The sequence below is a fragment of the Schistocerca piceifrons genome, chromosome 3 (assembly GCF_021461385.2).
Source record: "Schistocerca piceifrons isolate TAMUIC-IGC-003096 chromosome 3, iqSchPice1.1, whole genome shotgun sequence".
NCBI classification, from domain to species: Eukaryota; Metazoa; Arthropoda; class Insecta; order Orthoptera; family Acrididae; genus Schistocerca; species Schistocerca piceifrons.
Window position 1 is genome coordinate 72629927 of NC_060140.1, and position 22849 is coordinate 72652775.

At 41.1% G+C, this 22849-nt stretch overlaps 1 protein-coding gene across 1 annotated transcript in view; it reads right to left on the reverse strand.

The window, feature by feature from the left end:
- The window catches only part of LOC124788398 (coiled-coil and C2 domain-containing protein 2A), a 348192-nt gene that overhangs the window by 198930 nt on the left and 126413 nt on the right, over nucleotides 1-22849 (reverse strand). Inside the window, exons 8-9 of the mRNA XM_047255664.1 lie at nucleotides 9885-10127; nucleotides 5164-5403 (exon numbers count right to left, since the gene is read on the reverse strand). Coding sequence (XP_047111620.1) covers nucleotides 5164-5403; nucleotides 9885-10127 — 483 coding nt within the window. The remainder of the gene's footprint in view (nucleotides 1-5163; nucleotides 5404-9884; nucleotides 10128-22849) is intronic.

Consider the following 22849-nt stretch of genomic DNA (forward strand, 5'->3'; position numbering starts at 1 on the left):
CTGGTATCCCATGAGGCTCAGTGGCCTTCCCTCTGTTCAGCGATTTCAGTTGCTTTCTTGTCTCATGGTCAATTATTTCAATATCAGCAATTTTGTTGTTTATGTGCCAATTTAACGGTGGTACTACAGTGCAATCTTCCTCTGTGAGATGTTAGTATTCTGGCCTTTTCTGTTTTGACCTCAGTTTCGATGTGGTTATGGATACAGAGTTGCTGTGACTTCCCTTGATGTGTCAGCAGAGAGACCGGCCCACTGGCAGCGACGCTCACCATGAGACAGCTGATTACAGGACTACATTGTCCTTTCACTTGCATTTTGGTTCTGTGTATGACATCATAATGGACATATTCATGTGATGAGGCTCTGGGGAGAAGAACATTGTCAGATTGTGTTTATCATCAAGACACAAGTCCTGCAACTTCTGTGATGATTTGGGGTGCCACTGGACACATGACATGGTCATCTCTGGTTCATACAACTGTAAATTTGGCCAGTAGGCATTACATTTTTTATGTATTAAGACTGATGACTGTTCCCTGTATTGAAGGCCCTGTTATGCTATCTTTCAACAAGATACTAACACAAATTTGACTACTGCCCTGGGCAAAATGTTCTCCAGATCTCTCCTCCATGAAAATATATGATCATGGGTTGCCAAGAGATTGGCATGCCATCGCCTACCAGCAATTACAATTGATAAGTCTGGCATAGACTTGCAGCAGCATGGACTGACATTTCTCTCTCATTCATTTGTGTTAATTTGACTTGATTCCTTATTTAAGTGACAGTCATTGTTACTGGCAGAAGTGGCAGCTCTGTGTGCTAAATTTTGCACTACATTACTTCCTGATCACCTACACATCTAATCATTTGTTCTTCCAAGCATATTTTAGATGCACACTAAGTGAAATTTCATTATTTGCTATTTTTCCTGATTTTGCAATTGTAATGGCCATCAGTCCAGTTTTTGTTAGTATTTTGCAACCATAACTTTTTAAGCAAATGGTTTGAGATCATGAGGGAACACACTGTTTCAGATCATGAAACCAATGGTTTGGAACTGTTTATGGCTTTCAGCACCTGCCTTCTTTAGAAGTGTGGTTTTGAGATTCTTTTTGAAATCTGAGTGTATTTCACCTGTCTCATATACAATGGTCATTGCGAAGGTACTGGCAACTATTTTTTGTCTTGAAAATTGTAATGAATTAAAAAATTCTGAAATGTGCAAATGGATTGTTAGTTCATATGTAAAAATTACATGTAGGGAGATGGAAGAACATGCACACCCCCATAAAGATAAAGCATGAGAAAAAGACAAAACAAATTTTGTTGTTTCAAACCTGTTTTACTGCCAATTGCAACAGAACACAGTAGTACAGGTCAGGAGCATGGACATGTTACATCTTAGAGTCCCTCAAAATAATCTCCCAATGAATATACCACATACTGATAATGTTGTGGAAGATGCTGAATACCCGTGACCTAATGTGTTACTATTGTGGCAATGTCTTCATGTGTTTGAAAGCATGTCCCATGCAATGGCTCTCTCAGTTTTGGTATGAAATCACAATCACAAGCTGATAAGTCTGGCAAGTGTAGTGGATGCTTCAGTACTTCCCATTCCCACCGCATGAGCAGATTCTGTACACATGCTGCTGTGTGGGCTCTCGCATTGTCCTGACAAATTAATGCACTGTGTAGATGTTCAGGACGTTTCTCCTGAATAGCCCATCATAGGTATCATTGCAGGAAAATGTGACAGTAGTACAGAGCATCAACAGTTTGTCCATATAGGACAAAATGGTAGAAGATCACTCCTCTAATTTCATGGGCATTGATGAGCATTATCTCAACAAGAGAGGGGCTATGATGAAATTTCTGCCTTCATGGTGAACCTGGATGATGCCATTCCACAGACTGGTGTATCAGTTCTGACTCATAGGCCCTGGCCCAAAAATCATATATGGTGATGATTCTCGCAAGCATATTGTTTCCTTTCTCCTTATAACATGCTAGTTTCACATGACAAGTTCTGTAACATGTCCACTTTTCCACTTCACTTAGTGCATGAGGCACCCACTTTGCAGGAACTTTACACGTGTGTAACTCAATGCTTAAATACTGTAGATTGTACTCTTTTCAATACCAGTATGGTGCTGCAATTCCTGCAGTGTCCATCTTCTGTCATTCTCCAAGCAATAGGCAATCTGGCTATGAGCCCTGTCCACATGCACATTGACAAGCCGCCTGGATCAATGCATGTCCATCATTGTAGCTCTGCAACGACTGAATGCATCTACCCACTAAGCAACCATTTGATATGGTACAGCAGCATTTCCTACCACTTCCACAAGCTCCTTGTGGCATTGTCATACATTCCTTCAGGTTGAACTGCAGTCTTTACATCTTTTTACAAAAGAGCACTGTTCAAGTCAGGTAACATCCATCCTGAATGGCTGTTCAACTCACACTGTGGTCTCTTTTCACACTTCATTCTCCTGGAAAGGACTGCCATTTGTAGTATTATGCTACATTATTATGGATTCTTGGGGAGGCTTTCTGATTCCATGGAATGTGCTTAGTTTGTAATGTACTATTGTGTACTGTTGTAATCGACAGTTAAACAAGTTTGCAATGACAATTTTTTTTTCGTCTTTTTTTCTCATACCATATCTTTATGGCAGTGAGTGAGTTCATCCATCCCCCTATGCATAATGTTTACATAGAACTAACATTTCACATGCATATTTCAGATTTTTTTAATTCGTTACCATTTTCAAGATAAAAAATAGCTGCATATAAGGTGGAATAGTTTTGTCATGGTTAGTTCCGTAAAAGATCTTAGTAATTTTGAGAGAATGTTATGTGTTTCAGGTTTTGACTCTTTCCCCTTACAGCCCTCTCTATATTCCTTCTACCTTTCAGCCTTCTCTTCTTTGTTAAGAACCAGCTTGTTGTCTGAGTGCTTGGTGTTCATACATCTGCTTCTTCTCCTCCAAGGGTTACTTTAATTTCCTTGTATGTGACATACAGGCATGAAGGAAATAGAGAAGAACTAAGCTAAAATACAAGGCAAAACACAAATCTTGCAATAACACACAAAATACTGAATTTAAATCATAAAAAAATGTAAAAATGCTACAAATTAAGCAGGCAAAAGGGAATAGGCACATTAAAATGAGACAGAGAGAAAGGGCTAAATGGCAAAGCAGGAATGACTAGAGGAGAAATGCAAAGCTGCAAAATGATGCATGATGATGTTCACATTAATCTCAAGTACAATACCAGTGGTAATAATAATAATAATAATAATAATAATAATAATAATAATAATTATTATTATTATTATTATTATTATTTGTGTGAAATGCATCTCACACAGCAGCAAAATAAAAGAAATAATCATCTTAATTTATACGATAATGCAAAATTAAATTACTTATCAATTAAAAAGCACATCAAAAAAATTTCTTGCTGTTTTTGTGAGCAATGGTTATTTACATAAGAGGAAGTTTATTATGTCATACATCTCAATTACAAGTCAGTAAGTCATTTTACTGTGAAAAAATTGACACACACACACACACACAAATAAAACAACAAAATAGAACTTATAAATATGTTGCCCATTTCAAACATGTAGGGAAAAAATAATGTGGACAACTGACTACTGCGACTTCAAGGGGGGGGGGGGGGGGGGTTATTTAACTACTATTACTTTTGTTAGGTTCTGGGTGCAGCTACTGCTGTTACAAGGGTCTCCAATGCTTTCTTACATCACAAACACCATTTTATTGTACAACAAATTACAAATTCTGAAAGCTCGGACTTTGAGGTACTTTTCAATGTGGTCCCTGTCATGATTGATGCATGTTTGGAGATGCTCCGGAAGCTTTTTCATACCAGGGTCGTATCACTCTTCTGCCGGCTCTGGCAGGAAGGAATGGATAGCTGTCTTCAGCTCTTTCATTCTCCCCAGGTATTAATTTAAGTTGGAAAACAAATAGTAGACACCAGAAGCCAAATTAGGGTTGTATGGAGGATGGTCAGTGATTTCACAACTGAAATTGGCAATGAGATCTGTCATGGTGCTGGAGACGTGAGGACGGGCATTGTCATGGTGCAAACAAATTCGCTTGGTCAGCCGACCCCTCCTTTTGTTCTGTATAGCCCGGCGTAGCTTTGTTATTGTCTCGCAGCACACTGCCGCATTGATTGTTGTACCTGCTTCCAGGTAGTCAACTGGCAGAATGCCTTTTCAATCCCAGAATACTGAAGCCATCACCTTCACCACTGAGGGCATTTGCTTGAACTTCTTGACATTTGGAGAATCGAAATGCCGTCATTGTTTAGATTGTTACTTAGTCTCTGGTGTGAAGTTGTGGACCCAAGTCTTGTCCCCGGTTGCAACTGAATCCAGAAATTCCTCATCCCATTCCCGGTAATGGTGAAGAAACTTGTGGGCACTTTTGACGCATTTCTTTTTTGTGTTCATAAGTGAACATCCACAGCACCCACCTGGCACAAATCTTGTGACACTTCAAAATGTCCATCAAAATCTTGTCCATGGTATTCTTAGAGATGGCCATGTCAGCTCATCATTCTCTTGCACAGTCACACCAACCCACAAGCAAAACTTCTTGACTTCTGTCACTGTCTCGTATGAACCTGATGGATGCCCACAGCCAGCCACGTCCTCCACTTTTGTACGGCTGTCTGTGAACTCCCTACACCACCTACACACATTTTTTATGTCCATACACTTTTCTCCATACACATCAGTCAACTGGTGGTGAATTTCAATAGGGGTTGACTCCTTAAACCACAGAAATCTAATCACAGAATGCAATCCATGCTTGGTGGGAGCGTCAGTTTTCCCTTCCATTGTTAATGGCTGCTGCGCCAAAAAGGAGCATTGCACAGAGTTGGGAACTGGGAAGGATAGTGGTGTGGGAAGCAAGGAACATCACAATGTTCTTAGATTTAAGCGAGCTCACTCCATCCCGACAGGAGCTCGTCAGAGACCTTACTTTATGGACAACCCTCATAGTTATTTTTAAGCCTCGTTTTCATATGAGGCACACCATTTACAAGATAGCAGGCAATATAAGACAGTGATAAACACACACATGAGTAGAAGAATGAAGATGATCAAGGACACACCTCAATCCAGATTTTTCTGGTGGTGCCATTATTTCTCCAGAAATTTCATCCTTTCCCCATCCTGTTCTGCATTCAACTATTCCTGATGTGTACAAGCATGACAAAGAATTACTAGCTGACTGCATTCCTGGCAAGGGTGGGCAAAATGTACCACTGCCCACACCTGTGTGATTAAATGTGATCACCATATTGTTGCTAAATTCGTGATAACCTGTTTCACAATTCAGCAGAGTTGTTGCACTGAAACAAGAAATTAAACTTGTATACATATAAGTGTAACTCATGTTCCAAAAATGGGTTATTAATGATGCAAGAACTCATGAAGTATCAACCAACACAAAAAAACAAACATTTAGTGATAAATATATGACATTCAGTTCGAAAGTGAAATAAAAAGAAGATGAAACATTATTCATTATTCATTGACAGTACTGTTTCTTATCCTATTCCTCTGTATTTCAGTTCATCTTAGAAATGTGTAAATATGTGAAGAATTAAAAACCTTTGTAAACCAGTAATTACCTACAATAAAATGAGTATGATAAATACACAATAACAGTATCAAAGGAATAATTCTTGTGATAAAATTATAAGCAGGCAGAATGGCTGACCAACAGTTAACTCCAGGAGGTGGTAGTCCAATAATGCTGACAGACATATAAAAGTAGAAAATATGTACACATCTGCAACCCACATTACAATTTTTTATATATTTTTTCTTTGATCTCATTGTGTCTTAATGCCAATTCCAGTTGGTTTTCATCTTTTACCATAGGTCTGTTCCCTCAGATTTCATCTTGTTTCCCCTTATTTCATGTGTTTCATCCTTTTTAAGAATTTTCCCATGTGTTTGCATGTATTTTTGCAATTTATTCGAATATAATTCTACATTATTTATGTATTTTATCCGTTTTTATCCACCACCATGGATCCTTGCTCCTTCCATCTACATCAATACAGAAAAGTTTCCTTATCCCTAGCCAGAACCCACTCCCACATACTGTTCCTGTGTTGTTGCTTGTCCCATGGTATCCCTCCAAATGGCCTTACCATCAAATTACTCATCTCTGGCAGCCACCCTTCCTTCCACAATGAGCTCTATCTGCTCCAATCCTGCCAATCCTTAACACTCACCCACACAGTCCTACAAAACCATATCATTCAGTCTCAAACCTCCTTCCAATACCTTTTCTCCATCCGTAAAATTCTCATGCTAAGCAATCCCAAATTCTTGGATCCCATAACAAACTCTGAAACTCTTACACTCCACGAACTAGAGCAACATGCACACTGCCACCTCAAAAAACTCTCCACCCTGTTCACTTCCTACTCCCACCTTGGACTACCACTGTCCGCTGCCTCTACAATAACCTTAAAACCTTCCCCACATCCCCTCATAGCTGACAGAATTTTCTTACAGGTGTACTACATTTGCCCCATCCTCAAAAACTCCCTCCCACCAACACACAGAATCCAGAACCTAAACACAATCATGAACCTTTCTTCCAGAAGACTTAGCCCCACAACAGTATCAGCCCTTTCCAAAGGCCTCACTTTTTGCCCCATTTCCAAATTCAATCATGCAAGATTTGTTAAAGACCTTCTCTCCTTCTTCTGCTCCCTAAAGTAGAAACACTTTTTTGCCACCAACCCTACCAATCAGACTCAAACAAACACCAATGTCGAATCCTGCCTGACTCAGTTCACTCTTCCATCCTCCTCAAATCCCTCAACATGCAATCTAACCTTACATCTACAGAAAAAACTGCAATCCACTACTTAAAAACTGATCCCAACCTTAAAATTCTACCTGCTGATAAAAGGCTTCATCACTGTTGTTTTGAACTACAACACAAGGATTACCTGACGGAAGGACTCTGCCAGCTGTCAGATTCATCCACCTACAAACACTTCCACACTGATTCGATTTCAGAAATCCAGCAGGGTCTACAGTCTCTCATCAAATCCTAAGGTCCATCCCAGAATTTCTCCCCAGAATCCATCTCTCTCCTTACCCCTATCACTTCCCGCATTCTTACCTTCTACATGCTTCCTAAAATCTATAAACCCAACCACCTGCGATGCCCCACTGTGGCCAGTTACTGTGTCCCTAATGAGAAATCTCTCCTCTCATAGACCAACACCTTCAGCCTACTAGCTACAACATATCCTTCTATATAAAAGATACCAATAATTCCCTCCAATGACTCTCCACAGTTCCTGTTCCTTTATCACATGGTGCCCTGCTCATCTTTATTAGACCCACCTCCCTTTACACTAACATCCCTAATGCCTATGGCCTTACTGCTGTTGAATCACTACCTTTCCCAATACCTCATGTACTCAAACCAACAACCTCCTTCCTAGTCACTATGACCAACTATATTCTCACTCACAATTACTCCACATTTGGAGGCATTACATAAAAACAAATCAGGCACCTGCATGACACCGTCCTATGTCAATGTATTCATGGGCCATATAGAGGAACCCTTCCTAAACAGCCAGAATCCCTAACCCCTCACCTGGTTCAGTTTCGCTGATACTCATTGATGACATCTTCATGATCTGGATCGTGGTTGAGGGCACCTGACCCACATTCCTCCTGAACCTTAACACCTCCCCCATTCACTGAGACCTTCACAGACCATAATTACCCTCCCAGCTTTGTACAAAACCAGGTCTCCCCAGTCTTATCTTACTAGCCACCACCTTCCAAAGTCCCACTGTTCATCCACAGAGGAGCATTCCCCTTGTGACTCAGTACTGCCCAGTACTGAGAGTAACTGAATTACATTCTCTGACATGGTTTCGACTACCTCTCATTGTGCCCTTAAATGAGATATGCTGCAGCTGTGTGCTCGAAATGTAATGGCTTATTTACGTTGATTAAAGTTACAAAGTCATTGGTGCCACTGTTCCCCACTTGCCCTTGGCATTTGCAGCCTTACTCAGTTCCTCGTTGAGAAGACTATCTATCTTTGGTCATAAGCTCTCTTTAGCTTAATATGTCTCTACAGGGAAAATATCATCTATGTGTAGGTGACAAGCTCTGCCCACTACCCTTCCCACCCCACCCTCAGTAGTACGCCGCCATCCACCAAACCTACACAATATCCTGATCCATACCTACACAACCCCTGCTCACTACCCATTACCTCATGGCTCATATCCCTGCAATAGAACTACGTACAAGACCTGTCCCATACGTCCTCCGACCACCACCTTCTCCACTCTGGTCACAAACATCACCTATCCCATCAAAGGCAGGGCTACCAGTGAAAGCAGACATGTGAAATACAAGTTAAGCTGCAACCCCTGTGCTGCATTCTACATGAGCATGACAACCAACAAGCTGTCTGTCCGCATGAATGGCCACCGACAAACTGTGACCAAGAAACAGCTGGGCCATCCTGTTGCTGAGCATGTCATCGAGCATGACATTCTCCATTTCAGTGAGTGCTTCACATCCTGTACCATCTGGATCCTTCCCACCAACACCAGCTTTTCCGAATTGCGCAGGTGCGAACCCTCCCTGCAAGATATCCTACGTTCCCATAACCCTCCTGGCCTCACCCTTTGTTAGTCATTGTCCTCATCCATCTAGCCCCTTTCCTAATCCAATTTCAGCACTACACAGATCTCTATTCCACCAATGCACCCATTCGTTTTACTTCTCTCCTTTCATGCTACCACTGCCCCTCTCCATACACTCTGTCTAACCTTCCAACTGCACCTAACTGCCCTACCTTCTCTCCATGTCGTCCCTGCTCACTCCCACAAGCAGCACTTTACTGTCTTACTGTCCCCTACCCGTACGCTGCTATCCCTCCCCCTCCCTGCCCCAGCCTCCTCCTTACCCCACCTAATTGCCTCTCCCATCATGGACTGCTGCTGCTGCTTGTAGTGTGGCTTCAGCTGCCAGAGACTGTGGTCACACGTGTGTGAGTTGTGTTGGGATGAGTGTGTCTGTGTACGTTGTCTATTTTTGACAAAGGCCTTATTGGCTAAAAGCTCACTTTCTGACAGTCTTTTTTTTATGCCTATCTGTGACTCAGCATCTGTGTATATGGATAGTAGCAAATAACGTTTTTATAATACTGTTTCACAAAATGATAAAAGATTTTCAGACAAAACACTGTCCTACTTTAGAGTTAAAACTTTTATGTAATATCATTTCACATTCAAACTGACCAGTGCACTATAACGTGTAAAAATAAAATAACTGCTATAAGTGGGGCTCTTGAACTGTTAAAAATTCCAGTCCCAGAAACTACACAATATGGCATTAAAATGAACACCAAATTAAAAAGTTGAAAACAGTAATATGGGGCTTACTTTACTAAGAGATTGTTGTGTAACAATTTAGTACACATGTTATTACTCAATGTAGAAACTGTGAATAACAATTTTTTGGCTTGAACATGATAATTTTATATTGCACTTTAGAGTGGTTTCATTATTAATGTTATTGCAACGGATTTCGTAGTGTAATACTAGTACAATGAGTTAGGTTTTAGTATAAAACACAGTTCATCACCTAATTTCGGATTGCAACAATTTGAAAACTTAACAGGGAGACAAATATTTACTTTTAATTTCAAATACTTCTGCAGTTAATATATAGACTCAAGTGAAGAAACACATGCTAGATATTAGATTGCCATGCAACTAATAGTATATGTGGTTAAGAATAACAGAAAAAAACAACTTAGCATTACCTGTTTGGAGGAGGAATATACACATCGGCAATAATGTTTTTGTTTAGAGCACTTGATTCTTCCCAGATCTCCAACTTCAAACTATCTGGGTGCTGCAGCACACAAATATTGAAGAGCTGTTCAAACTTTACTTCAAATTTATCAGTCAAAGATGCAATATTTGATTGGCATACTTCTTTCTCATTGTAAAAAATTTTTACAAACAATTTGGTACGCAAAACTGCTGATCTTCGTTTCTGCTCTCTGTGAAAAAATGAGAATATATTATTAATGTCTATATGTTGGTAATAGCTATGTTAAAGTGTTCTTGTTCATCAATTTTCTAAGAATTTAAATACTCACTGCTTAATTTTAGGTTATTTGTTTACTGTGCATATAAAAATTGCATCTGTAGTGCCACTACCTACTCTTTAAGTAAAAATTATAAAACTTTAGCAAAAGCATTGAGAGGTAGTGTGGAAGCTGCCTTAGAGTGTTGCATTAACAATCACGAGCTGGTAGCTGCCAGTGTGGTGACATGTGGGTCACAATAACAGGTACACAAGTGGACTGCAAAACCAGGACAGTCAGGTGCAGCAGTAAATTGTACTATACAGTGATAACTATATAGCCAGCAGGACAATGTCACCACACCAGGGCAGGTCTCTTGTTATTGGTAATATGACTAGTTGTTGGGTATTAGTGAAGCAAATGCGTGCCAGAGGCATATATAGAAGTCAAGATTTTGTGCCACGAATCAGTCCTCATCATTGGAAATGGGGAGCACCACCACCATGCCAGAGCTATGCCAGACAGTGAGACGACTGGGCACCACTAGCAGAAGTCATGGGTTCGAGACCAGGCTGTGCTTGCCACCAGCACTATGTCCTGCACCCCGCACATAACCATCTTCACGTGCCATAATGGTGATGCGAGTGGGGAGAGGGGTGATCAGGCCACTACGATCTTGAGGAAAGTAGACATCAATGGCTGTGACCTCTAAGGGTTGCTAGTCTTCTACAGGCCTGTCATTAGCGATGCAGGGCACAAGTTCAGCAGCCAGTGCAGAAGCTGCAGCCCATATGTCAGTGCTGGTCAGGGACAGCAGAGAGAGGTGTGATTGCCTCACTCCATCATGTAGTGATGTCAACAGTGTTTTCACAGTAGCGGGTGTGCTACTCATGCACTACAATGTTCGAGCCAAAGCCTACAGTGTCTTCATTTTGGGGTGAGTGATACTATTTTTGTTTTTGTGTGGTCATAGTCAAGGGATTGAAGCTTCAGAGGCATGACTGTATGAGGGTTACCTTTATAAAACCAAAGGAACCAGTGGACTTATACAGTTTCAGGGGAATTCTGGAGATGAATATTTTGCATTCTATGAAGTGTAATTTGCTTGGGCATTCTACCCCTTGTGGCAAGTCTGTAGCAATTGTTTGCTTGAGATGAATGGTTTGCATTCTATGAAGTGTAATTTGCTTGGGCATTCTGTCCCTTGTGGCAAGTCTGTAGCAATTGTTTGCTTTACGTAATCATTTTGGACACATTGCCAGGCAATGCAGAGTTGAGGTGGCTCATGATTAGGTGAAAGAAATAGGTTGATAGAGTGCTCCATGACTACCTTTTCTATCTGAGTTATTAGTAGAACATTGTTTTGTGTTGTTTTGAGGCATTAATTTTGAATCATAAAGACGAATAAGGAGAAAGCAGTGACAAAATTGTAAATACAAAGTGTCACCAGAGAAGTGGCTATACAGTCATTGGTGAATCAGGTGGCTCAGTTAAGGGCTGATAAAGTGATTGCAGACAATAAGGTGGCAGAGAAAGATCACAGGGTCTTTGAGTGGATGTGTCAGTTGCTAACCTTGTTTCTCCTTTCTCTGATAGCATGTCTGAAAATGTGTTGGGATTTCTGGCAGGTCTCAGGTCATAGGCCAACATATGGCTTTGTTCTAAATGTTTAAGGGAAGTTCTTGTAGAATGAAAATACTTTAGGATTAAAGGGGCCACTCACTGAAAAGCAGAGGCACTGAGTTGTAAATAGGAACACATAAAAGAAAGAAAACTGTCATTCTACGGATCGGAGTGTGGAATGTCAGATCCCTTAATCAGGCAGGGAGGTTAGAAAATTTAAAAAGGGAAATGGATAGGTTAAAGATAGATATAGTGGGACTTAGTGATGTTCGGTGGCAGGAGGAACAAGACTTTTTGTCAGGTGAATACAGGGTTATAAATACAAAATCAAAAAGGGGTAATGCAGGAGTAGGTTTAATAATGAATAAAATATAGGAGTGTGGGTAAGCTACTATAAACAGTATAGTGAATGCATTGTTGTGGCCAAGATAGATACGAAGCCCACGCCTACCACAGTAGTACAAGTTTACATGCCAACTAGCTCCACAGATGAAGAGATTGAAGAAAAGTATGATGAAATCAAAGAAATTATTCAGATAGTGAAGGGAGGTGAAAATTTAATAGTCATGGGTGACTGGAATTCGATAGCAGGAAAAGGGGGAGAAGGAAACGTAGTAGGTGAATATGGATTGGGGGGAAGAAATGAAAGAGGAAGCCACCTGGTAGAATTTTGCCCAGAGCATAACTTAATCATAGCTAACACTTGGTTCAACAATCATAAAAGAAGGTCGTATACATGGACGAAGCCTGGAGATACTGACAGGTTTCAGATAGATTATATAATGGTAAGACAGAGATTTAGGAACCAGGTTTTAAATTGTAAGACTTTTCCAGGGGCAGATGTGGACTCTGACCACAATCTATTGGTTATGAACTGTAGATTAAAACTGAAAAACCTGCAAAAAGGTGAGAATTTGAGGAGATGGGACGTGAATAAACTGAAAGAACCAGAGGTTGTAGAAAGCTTCTGGGAGAGCATTAGGGAACGATTAAGAGGAATGGGGGAAAGAAATACAATAGAAGAAGAATGGGTAGCATTGAGAGACGAACCAGTGAAGGTAGCAGAGGCTCAAGTAGGTAAAAAGATGAGGGCTAGTAGAAATCTTGGGTAACAGAAGAAATATTGAATGTAATTGATGAAAGGAGAAAATATAAAAATGCACTAAATGAAGCAGGCGAAAAGGAATACAAACGTCTCAAAAATGAGATCAACAGGAAGTGCAAAATGGCTAAGCAGGGATGGCTAGAGGACAAATGTAAGGATGTAGAGGCTTATCTCACTAGGGGATAGATACTGCCTACAGCAAAATTAAAGAGACCTTTGGAGAAAAGAGAACCACTTGCATGAATATCAAGAGCTCAGATGGAAACCCAGTTCTAAGCAAAGAAGGGAAAGCAGAAAGGTGGAAGGAGTACATAGAGGGTCTAACCAAGGGCGATGATCTTAAGGACAATATTATAGAAATGGAAGAGAATGTAGATGAAGGTGAAATGGGAGATACGACACTGCGTGAAGAGTTTGACAGAGCACTGAAAGACCTAAGTCAAAACAAGGCCCCGGGAGTAGACAACATTCCATTAGAACTACTGATAGCCTTGGGAGAGCCAGTCTTGACAAAATTCTACCATCTGGTGAGCAAGATGTATGAGACAGGGGAAATACCCTCAGACTTCAAGACCAATATAATAATTCAAATCCCAAAGAAAGCAGGTGTTGACAGATGTGAAAATTACCGAACTATCAGTTTAATAAGCCACTGCAGCAAAATACTAACATGAATTCTTTACAGAGGAATGGAAAAACTGGTAGAAGCCAACCTCGGGCAAGATCAGTTTGGATTCCGTAGAAATGTTGGAACACGCGAGGCAATACTGACCCTACGCCTTGTCTTAGAAAGTAGATTAAGGAAAGGCAAACCTACGTTTCTAGCATTTGTAGACTTAGAGAAAGCTATTGACAATGTTGACTGGAATACTCTCTTTCAAATTCTGAAGGTGGCAGGAGTAAAATACAGGAAGCAAAAGGCTATTTACAATTTGTACAGAAACAGATGGCAGTTATAAGAGTCAAGGGACATGAAAGGGAAGCAGTGGTTGGGAAGAGAGTGAGACATGGTTGTAGCCTCTCCTCAATGTTATTCAATCTGTATATTAGCAAGCAGTAAAGGAAACGAAACAAAAATTAGGAGTGGAATTAAAATCCATGAAGAAGAAATAAAAACTTGAGGTTCACCAATGACATTGTAATTCTGTCAGAGGCAGCAAAGGAGCTGGAAGAGCAGCTGAATGGAATGGACAATGTCTTGAAAGGAGGATATGAGATGAACATCAACAGAAGCAAAATGAGGATAATGGAATGTAGTCGAATTAAATTGGGTAATGCTGAGGGAATTAGATTAGGAAATGAGAGGCTTAAAGTAGTAAATGAGTTTTGCTATTTGGAGAGCAAAATAACTGATGATAGTCGAAGTAGAGAGGATATAAAATGTAAACTGGCTATGGCAAGGAAAGCGTTTATGAAGAAGGGAAATTAGTTAACATCAAATATAGATTTAAATGCCAGGAAGTCTTTTCTGAAAGTATTTGTATGGAGTGTAGTCATGTATGGAAGTGAAACATGTGGATGATAAATAGTTTAGACAGGAAGAGAATATTAGCTTTCAAAATGTGGTGCTACAGATGGATACTGAAGATTAAATGGGTGGATCACGTAACTAATGACGAGGTATTGATATTGAGTAAAATTGGAGAGAAGAGAAATTTAAGGCACAGCTTGACTAGAAGAAGGGATTGGTTGGTAGGACATATTCTGAGGCAGCAAGAGATCACCAATTTGGTATTGGAGGGCTGCGTGGAGGGTAAAAATTGCAGAGGGAGACCAAGAGATAAATACACTAAACAGATGCAGAAGGATGTAGGTTGCAGGAGGTACTGGGAGATGAAGAACCTTGCACAGGATAGAGTAGCATGGAGAGCTGCATCAAACCAGTCTCTGGACTGAAGACCACAACAACAACAACAACAACAACAACAAAAGAAAGAAAACATGCTGGCTTTTGGAGTTATCCTTTGTTGAGGTAGAGTGAAAACACACACACACACACACACACACACACACACACACACACACACACACGCGTCAGCAGAGGTTGGTCTGCTGAACAGTTGTTACAGATAGCAATGTTATACCTGACAAGGGATGCAAATCATTTCAGTGGTGCATGGAGACACTATGCAATCTGCAAACTTTTGACCAACTAAGGCAGGGGCTAGAATAAAGGTATAGGAGACAGAATATTGCACAGTTTTTCCATAAGCACTTGATTATGGTTTTGAAGAGGTATAACAAAGTGGTTGAGAATTTTTTGGATATGGTTAAGAAACTGAATGTACATACTTAAGAGTTAACGCAGAGTGAGGAGGTGAACGAAGTACTGTTACAAGATGGTGAGCAACGTGGGCTCGATGCTGAGAGGTTTGACATGAGTGATGTCAAGGAGGGTGTGCACTGGGACACAGCAGTTAGGTGGGCATTGGAGTATGAGGAGACTAATGTGTTGATGGTGTAAGGGATTAGAGAAGCATGTTTGCATCGAATGTAATAGTGGTCATGCAGAACATGTGCAAAGGCAATGCTACCAGCCACAGAGCAGTAATAGAGATGCTATGGACTCCAGATGGTTTAAGAGAGATAATAGTAGGGACAATACGGACCAACAGCAGGGTGTGGGGGAAATGGAAGAGGTGCTCTGGGTGGTAAGAAATATGCATTAAACTCAAGAGGGAACTCCAGAGCCTCTGGCTGAAGACGAATGCAGAGGCAGACTGTGCTACAGTCGGTGTGATAAGTGGTAGGAAATATAGGGCTCTGTTGAACACAGGGCTGCATGTGTCAATGGCTTTAAGGGAGTTAGTAGGTAGGAAATGAAGGAACCCAGCATATCAGAATTTGTGATGGATAGGGAATAATGATATACAATCATTTGGGTCAGCACTGATGAATTTTTCATTGGGGGCAACCAAGTTTAAGCAATTTATGGATGTCCATCCTATTTCATGGATGAGGGACTTCAGCTGATGATATAGATGAGAAAAAGTACCCTCACTGCTGTAGCTCTAGAATAATGGTTCAAATGGCTCTGAGCACTATGGGACTTAACTTCTGAGGTCATCAGTCCCATAGAACTTAGAACTACTTAAACCTAACTAACTTAAGGACACCACACACATTCACGCTCCAGGCAGGATTCGAACCTGTGACCGTAGCGGTCACACAGTTCCAGACTGAAGCGCCTAGAACCGCTCGGCCACTCCGGCCGGCCTCTAGAATGTCTTTATTGTTTCACACAACTAGTTTCAGTGGCACATTACTGCCATCCTCGGGTTTCACCACTGCCAAAAGAGTATTAGAATTTCCTGCCACATTTATCATAGAGTCCTCGTTACTACTACACATGGGCTAGCTTTCCTCCACTGGAGACAACATGGTGTTGAGGAGAGACTCCTGCGGAAAGCTAGCCAATGTGTACTAGTAACAAGAACTCCACAATAAACATGCCAAGGAATTATAATACTCTTTTGGCAGTGATGGGACCTGTGAATGGCAGTAATGTGCTGCCGAAACAAGTCGTGTGAGACAATAAAGACATTCTCAAGATACAGTTGTGGTGGTATCTTTTCTCATATATTCAGTCTAAGCAATTTGCGGTAGTAGTGTCTTGTGTAAGTGAGGGCTAGATCCTAGGGTGAGACTTCCTGTATCAACATTATGTCCTAATCGACCTTTGATGTTGAATAGTGGAACCTAGTGGCAAGACATTCAGGCTAGGGGAAACCGTTGCCAATGTTGATCTGCCACAAGGAATGTCTAAGGTCAACTGTAAACAATAACATTGTGGTTTGATTCACATGACTGTCTGTCAGGAGGCACCAGAAAGTTGCTATGGGTGAATGTGGACCCTGCCTTCTCTTTCGATATACTGCATGTAGCAGAAGTGCTGGAAGGTAATAGAGTATTGGATATAGCATGTTGTTTGGTGAAATACAGTACTGTACATGTACAAGAGGTGGATGAAGGCAGAGTAGTACCGATCAATGGGGATAATTTTGGTGCTGAGGAAGTTAAGTTGTTGAAGGGAACATTATTGGATATTCTACAGATTCTGGACGAGGAAGACTGCCACACAGATGGTGTAGGCTACAAAAGGGCACAGGATACTGCTAGCGTTGAAGCATTTATAGGGCACAGACAGGACACATATGGAGAATCTGTTGCTAGAATTTCTGGATCTATTTTGTCTGCAAGAGCCTTTGCCTTCCACACCAATAACTGAACGCAGGATTCTGACAGGAAATGAAGCTTTGGTGTATTGAAGACCATACAGAATGGTATGATGGCTGTAACCAGTTTTAGAGGACTTCATAAATCAACAACTGGCTGATGGTATAGTAGAAGAGAGTAGTAGCTGCTGGGGGAGCAGCAACTGTTGCTGTGCCCAAGAAGTCTACAGATGGCTCAGAGAAGTAGCAATTTTGTGCAATTACTGCCACTTGAATAGTAACACTATGATGGACACCTACCCAATTCTGAACATCACATAGATAATAGATGACCTAGTGCAAAGCCAGTACTTCTTGACAGTGTATTTTAGGAGTGGGTACCACCAGTTGGAAGTGGCTCTGGAGGATAAACCAAAAATGGCATATTCTGCACTCTGGGGACAGAATGATGCCTTTTTGGTTGAAGAGTGCTCCAGAAACATTCCAGTGGTTGCTGAACAGAGTGCTGTCTTAGAGTATCTTGATGACATAATTGCTTTTCAAGAGATATGCAAGGGCATAGACAACGTCTGATGGAGGTGTTCAAGAGATTACGAGCAGCCCATTTGACACTCAGAATGGAAAAATGTTACTTTGCACTGGAGAAAGTTGGCTACTTGGACTATAACATTAATAAGGATGGTGTAAGAACTGATCCTAGGTTAGTGAAAGCAGTGCAAGATTTTCCAGTACCATGAGCAATCAAGGCGTTGCAATTCTTTCTGTGTCATGAATCATTACAGGGAGTTAATGACAGGGTTTGCAGATATTGCTAACCCAATTATGCAATTGTTGAAAATGAATGTTAAGTTTGTATGAATGGAGGTATGTTGGGAGCATTTATTGAGTTAAAAATGTTTTAATGTTCTTCAAAAAGAATGTGATGTGTGGGCATGTTTTAAGTCAGAAAGTGGGGCATGAGGAACGTCCTATTGCCCTTGCATCAAGACAGGTGAACACAGTGAAAAGGAATTATTTCACAATGGAGAGAGGGATGTCTAGCTTGACATGGGGAGTAACATACTACAGGTGTAGCTTGTATGGTAAGAAATTCAAGGTAGTGAAACACTATACTGCTTTAAGGTTGTTACTAGGTTTGAAGGACCCATCCAGTAAACTGACAAGGTGGTCATATCTAGCCTTCATAATGAGCAGATAAAACTCCAAAACACACAATAGCACGCAATCTTTACCATTTGACCCGGTGTACATAAAAAATATGCCACTGCCATTCAACATGATTAGTCAGAAGGGAGGTAGGAAAAGAGAGACGGTCCAGGAGATTACAAGAATGGTGAGGGAAGTATGGAGGAAGATCCTGTGAGCAAATACTAAGGCTCAGGAGAAGCAGGAGGAGGCAGTGAAGTGAGTGGGAATATTACCTCAGTACAGATTAAGCCAGTGGGTGATGCTGTCAAGCTGGCATGGCTCATAAACTCTGAAGGGAAAGGCAAAGAAGTTCGTAACTTGGCACCAGGACCAGTACCAAGTAACTGAAACTAAATCTGCAGTAAATGTGATACTGGGGGTCTGGGACCATTCAAGGGTGCACCGTAGGTAATTTCATGGGGGGTACTAGAGAAGGCAAGGAAAAGGCATAAGAAGAGGAACTGGAAGGATGAGCAACAGGAGTGAGGGTTTCAAGTACCTCACACTAGGTTTACAATGAAGCCATGGATAATGTGTACTGTGATTGTGTAATTTTGGAATATTTTTCTTCTGTATGTAGTATAGGACACTAAAGTGGTTTTAGATACGGTTATATGTTTGTTTTAGGGTAGGTTTTATTGCTAGTGTGTTATGTATGGTGTGCTGTTCAGATAAACTAGGCTTCTGAGGGAGGGAAGGAGATATTGATCCCTGTCCTAGTGTGTTATGTATGGTGTGCTGTTCAGATAAACTAGGCTTCTGAGGGAGGGAAGGAGATATTGATCCATGTCCCCAGGCTGCTATAAGGGCCATAAAAGAGGAATGCTAGTTTTGGCAGTGCTGTACCTCTTTGCTGGGGGTGAAGTGGTGGTACTGCAAGATCACTGGCTGGATGGTGAAGTTTTGTTTTCTGGGAAACCAGATATGGTGTCATCCAGTTACAGATAGTCATTAAGTTAAGTGGTTAATGTGTGGGAGTTGTGGAATAAAATTAGGAGACCAAAAGAGATGTTTTCAGGGATACAACAGTTAGCAGTTAGTAGCAGCAGGTTATCAGCGGTGTTGAAGGAGCACAGGAAATTGCTCAGGACATATGCACAACTGAAGGAGCAAATGCAGGAAATAATTGGAATGGTGCTGACAAATCCAGGAGGGTGAAGAGGGGGTGGATAGACACTGGGTAGAATACTGAAAACTATATTTGGGACAGCAGATGCAAGCAACATAAGCCAACTGAAAGAAACAGTAGAAACCAGAAGGGGGTTAGCAGAGGCAAATAAAGTGACTATACAGTGACATTCCATACAGATTGTGTGTTAAATAAAACACAGACTTTGAAAGCTGACAAAGGAAGTCATGGATTACACCAGGGCCTCATATAGAAGTCTTAATCAAGATTTGGGAGTGACACAAACATAGATACAAGACTAACTTCTCCCATTGTGAATGTGCCAAGAAGTCAGAAAAACTGTGACTATTATTATTTCCACTGGATCAGGGTGGACTTCACTGTCATTCGCTAGATGCCCCAAGATTGCTATTTTCGTGGGTGATAAAGAGGCCTTCGTCTGAACATACTTCAATACAGTTGTCAGCTGGTTAAGATGTTCTTCAGACATTTTAGAAAAACAATATTGTCAAGCAGAGAGAAGAGACACATTATCCATTTCAAGTGGTGACGCAGGCTGTCCATCATACATCTGAAGGTTACTGGAGTATTACACAGCCCAAATGGCATGACTCTGTACTCCTAGAAACTTTCAGATGTTATGAAGGCAGTCTCTATCTGGTCAGCCTCATCAACCTTGATTTTCCAATAGCCTGTTTGAATGCCTGTAACTGAGTAATACTTTGTTCCTTTCAAGCAGCCTAGAGTGTCATCAATGAGCATAAATGGGTGGAGATTTTTTTCATGCTTTTGTTTAATCATCACTAGTCAATGCAGAAACATCATGTGCCACAATTCAGCTCAACAAGGACATCAAGAGAGGACCAAGGAGTCTCTGAAGATCAAAGATGTGATCATATAGCATCTTCTCCATTTCCTTCCAAATTATGCATCAGTCAGCTGGTGACATTCTACACACATGATGGCTAATAGGTGGACGATACTCAGTATTGGAATGGTATTTTACTATGGGCTGCTTGGTCTGAATTTTCTTTTCCCTCTGTATTTGAAAGCATCGGAAAATTGGTGTTGAATGGCAAACACTAATGACATTGTTGCTTGGTCAGGCCAGACTCTATTGGAAGTCTGATAGTAGCTTCCTTCTCTATTTTATCTGTATGGGTAGTGGAGCATGATCCTTCATCAATGGCACTGGGCTACCTTTCCTGGACCTGTTGGGATGCCCTTCTGCACACACCTTTAGGGGTGAGTTGTGGCTGCTCATGATAATTAGTGATTCAAAGTTCTCCTTGATCACATGCAATGTTTATGATCATCACTAGTATATATATTTCTTTTGTGAGCCTGTGTAGTATTTTGCAATCAAAAAAAGCTTCACAGTTTAACTGAGCATATACATGGTGATTTTTTCCACTGCGTACAAACTCTAAGTATTGATCAAAGAGAGGATATGGAAAAAAAAGTTCTACTGAACTTATGTCTGGAAATGTATGGTTTCCATGCTAGAGACCATTTATTCAATCATACTTTGTCACAGAGGCTGCGATCTAATACATGCCGTATCATACAACCACAGTTACAGTATGCATAGGTTCCTCCTAGAGGGCAATACTGTTCCTCATATGTCATTCCCTACGGCCCTCTCCTGCCATAGTAATTCATAATGTTATGTCCGGTTCACTTCTCTTGCTGACTCACCTTGTAGTGCATGTAATACAGCATAGTACACAATAGACCCATATTTGAATCAAGAGCTTGCCGACATGGTGTTTACTTACGCAAAGGCAAATGGCAATGTGCAGTGGGAAGCAAGGTTGTATCAGGAGATCTATCCCCACCAAAAACAACCACACCTGCCATTTGTCTGAGACAGGATTGTTTCAAGAAGCAGGAAATCTTGAAGGATGTACCCGAAATGTTCAGACACTAAACTTGGAGGAAAATATGATTAAAACTGAGGAAGACAATTGCTGTGTCAGTACCAAGCATTTTGACCACCAGTACAGGGCAAGCCACACATCTGTGTGGAACATTCTCCATGACAATTGTTGTTGCCCTTATCAATTACAGTGTGAGCAAGGCTTATTAGCAACAGACCTTCCACATCAGGAGCAGTTTTGTCACTGGTATCTTTACAAAGCAACCATGATTCCAGGATATGTGTTATCCATCCTATTCACAGATGAGGTGACCTTTATGCAGAGTGCTATCTTCAACTTTCATAACAGTCATCTGTGGGATAGTTGCAAAACCCCAATGGTATGGTGACAGCAAATAATCAGCATTCGTGCAGCCGGAATGTGCGGGCTGGTGTAATTGGCAACCGTATTCTGTGACCAGTCTTTCTTCCATATCGCTTAACAAGCCAAAACTATCAGTGTTTCTTGTGGGGTGACTCTGCCACCCCTGATGGAAGAAGTGGATGATGGCAAGGGTTATGTGGCTGCTACATCATGGTGCTCCAGCCTACTTCACCATTAATGTCCAGACACATCTCAATTGTATCATCGCTGGTTGATGGATTGGACGAGGGAGTCCATTTGCATGAGCTGCTTGTTCTCCAGATCTCAAACTATGCAATTTCAGATTAAGGGGCCATCTCAAAAATATCATGTATGCAGAGTCCATTCCAGATGTGGAGACAGAGGAGCAGTGTATTCGTACTGCCTTTGACACTGTTCGGATGCAGCTTGGTGGATGTGAACATGTGAGATAGAACATGCTACCGCACGCACATGCATGCGTTGAGGCACATGGGAACAATTTTGAACACGTACTATGGGTGCATGGTACAGCGCATATTATACCACAGTCTCTGTAACAACGTATGATTGAATAAATGGTCTCTAGCATGGAAACCACGCATTTCCAGACAAATTCATTACATCTTGTTTGTTCTGTATCCTCATCAATCAGTCCCTAGCGTTTGTACACGATGGAAAAAATTACCCTGTAGATGGATGACTGGAACTTTTCTTGTTGATGCTGGTGGGATAACAGCATCTCCAATAACAAACAACCACCCAGAGAAATCTTTGTTATGATTGCTTGTTGGAATAGCTTAGTCAATCTAGAGCTCTGATTTTCCACAGTCTGATGGTTTGTGAAACCTGCAATAAGTCCCACCTGAGGACAACATTATGACTCATTCTGCTAAAATGAGAAATTCAAAGGGCTGTGTTCTGTTGTTGATAGTTATTCTTGTAATACAGGTTTCTGTCAGCCGGGAATATTTTCCATTTGTAACCTTCAGCAGGATCACTTTCATATCATGGAATATATAGTCTTCTTTAGTTGCCGGCCGAGGTGGCCGAGTGGTTCTATGCGCTACAGTCTGGTACCTAGCGACCGTTACGGTCGCAGGTTCGAATCCTGCCTCGAGCATGCATGTGTGTGATGTCCTTAGGTTAGTTAGGTTTAAGTAGTTCTAAGTTCTAGGGGACTTATGACCTCAGAAGTTAAGTCGCATAGTGCT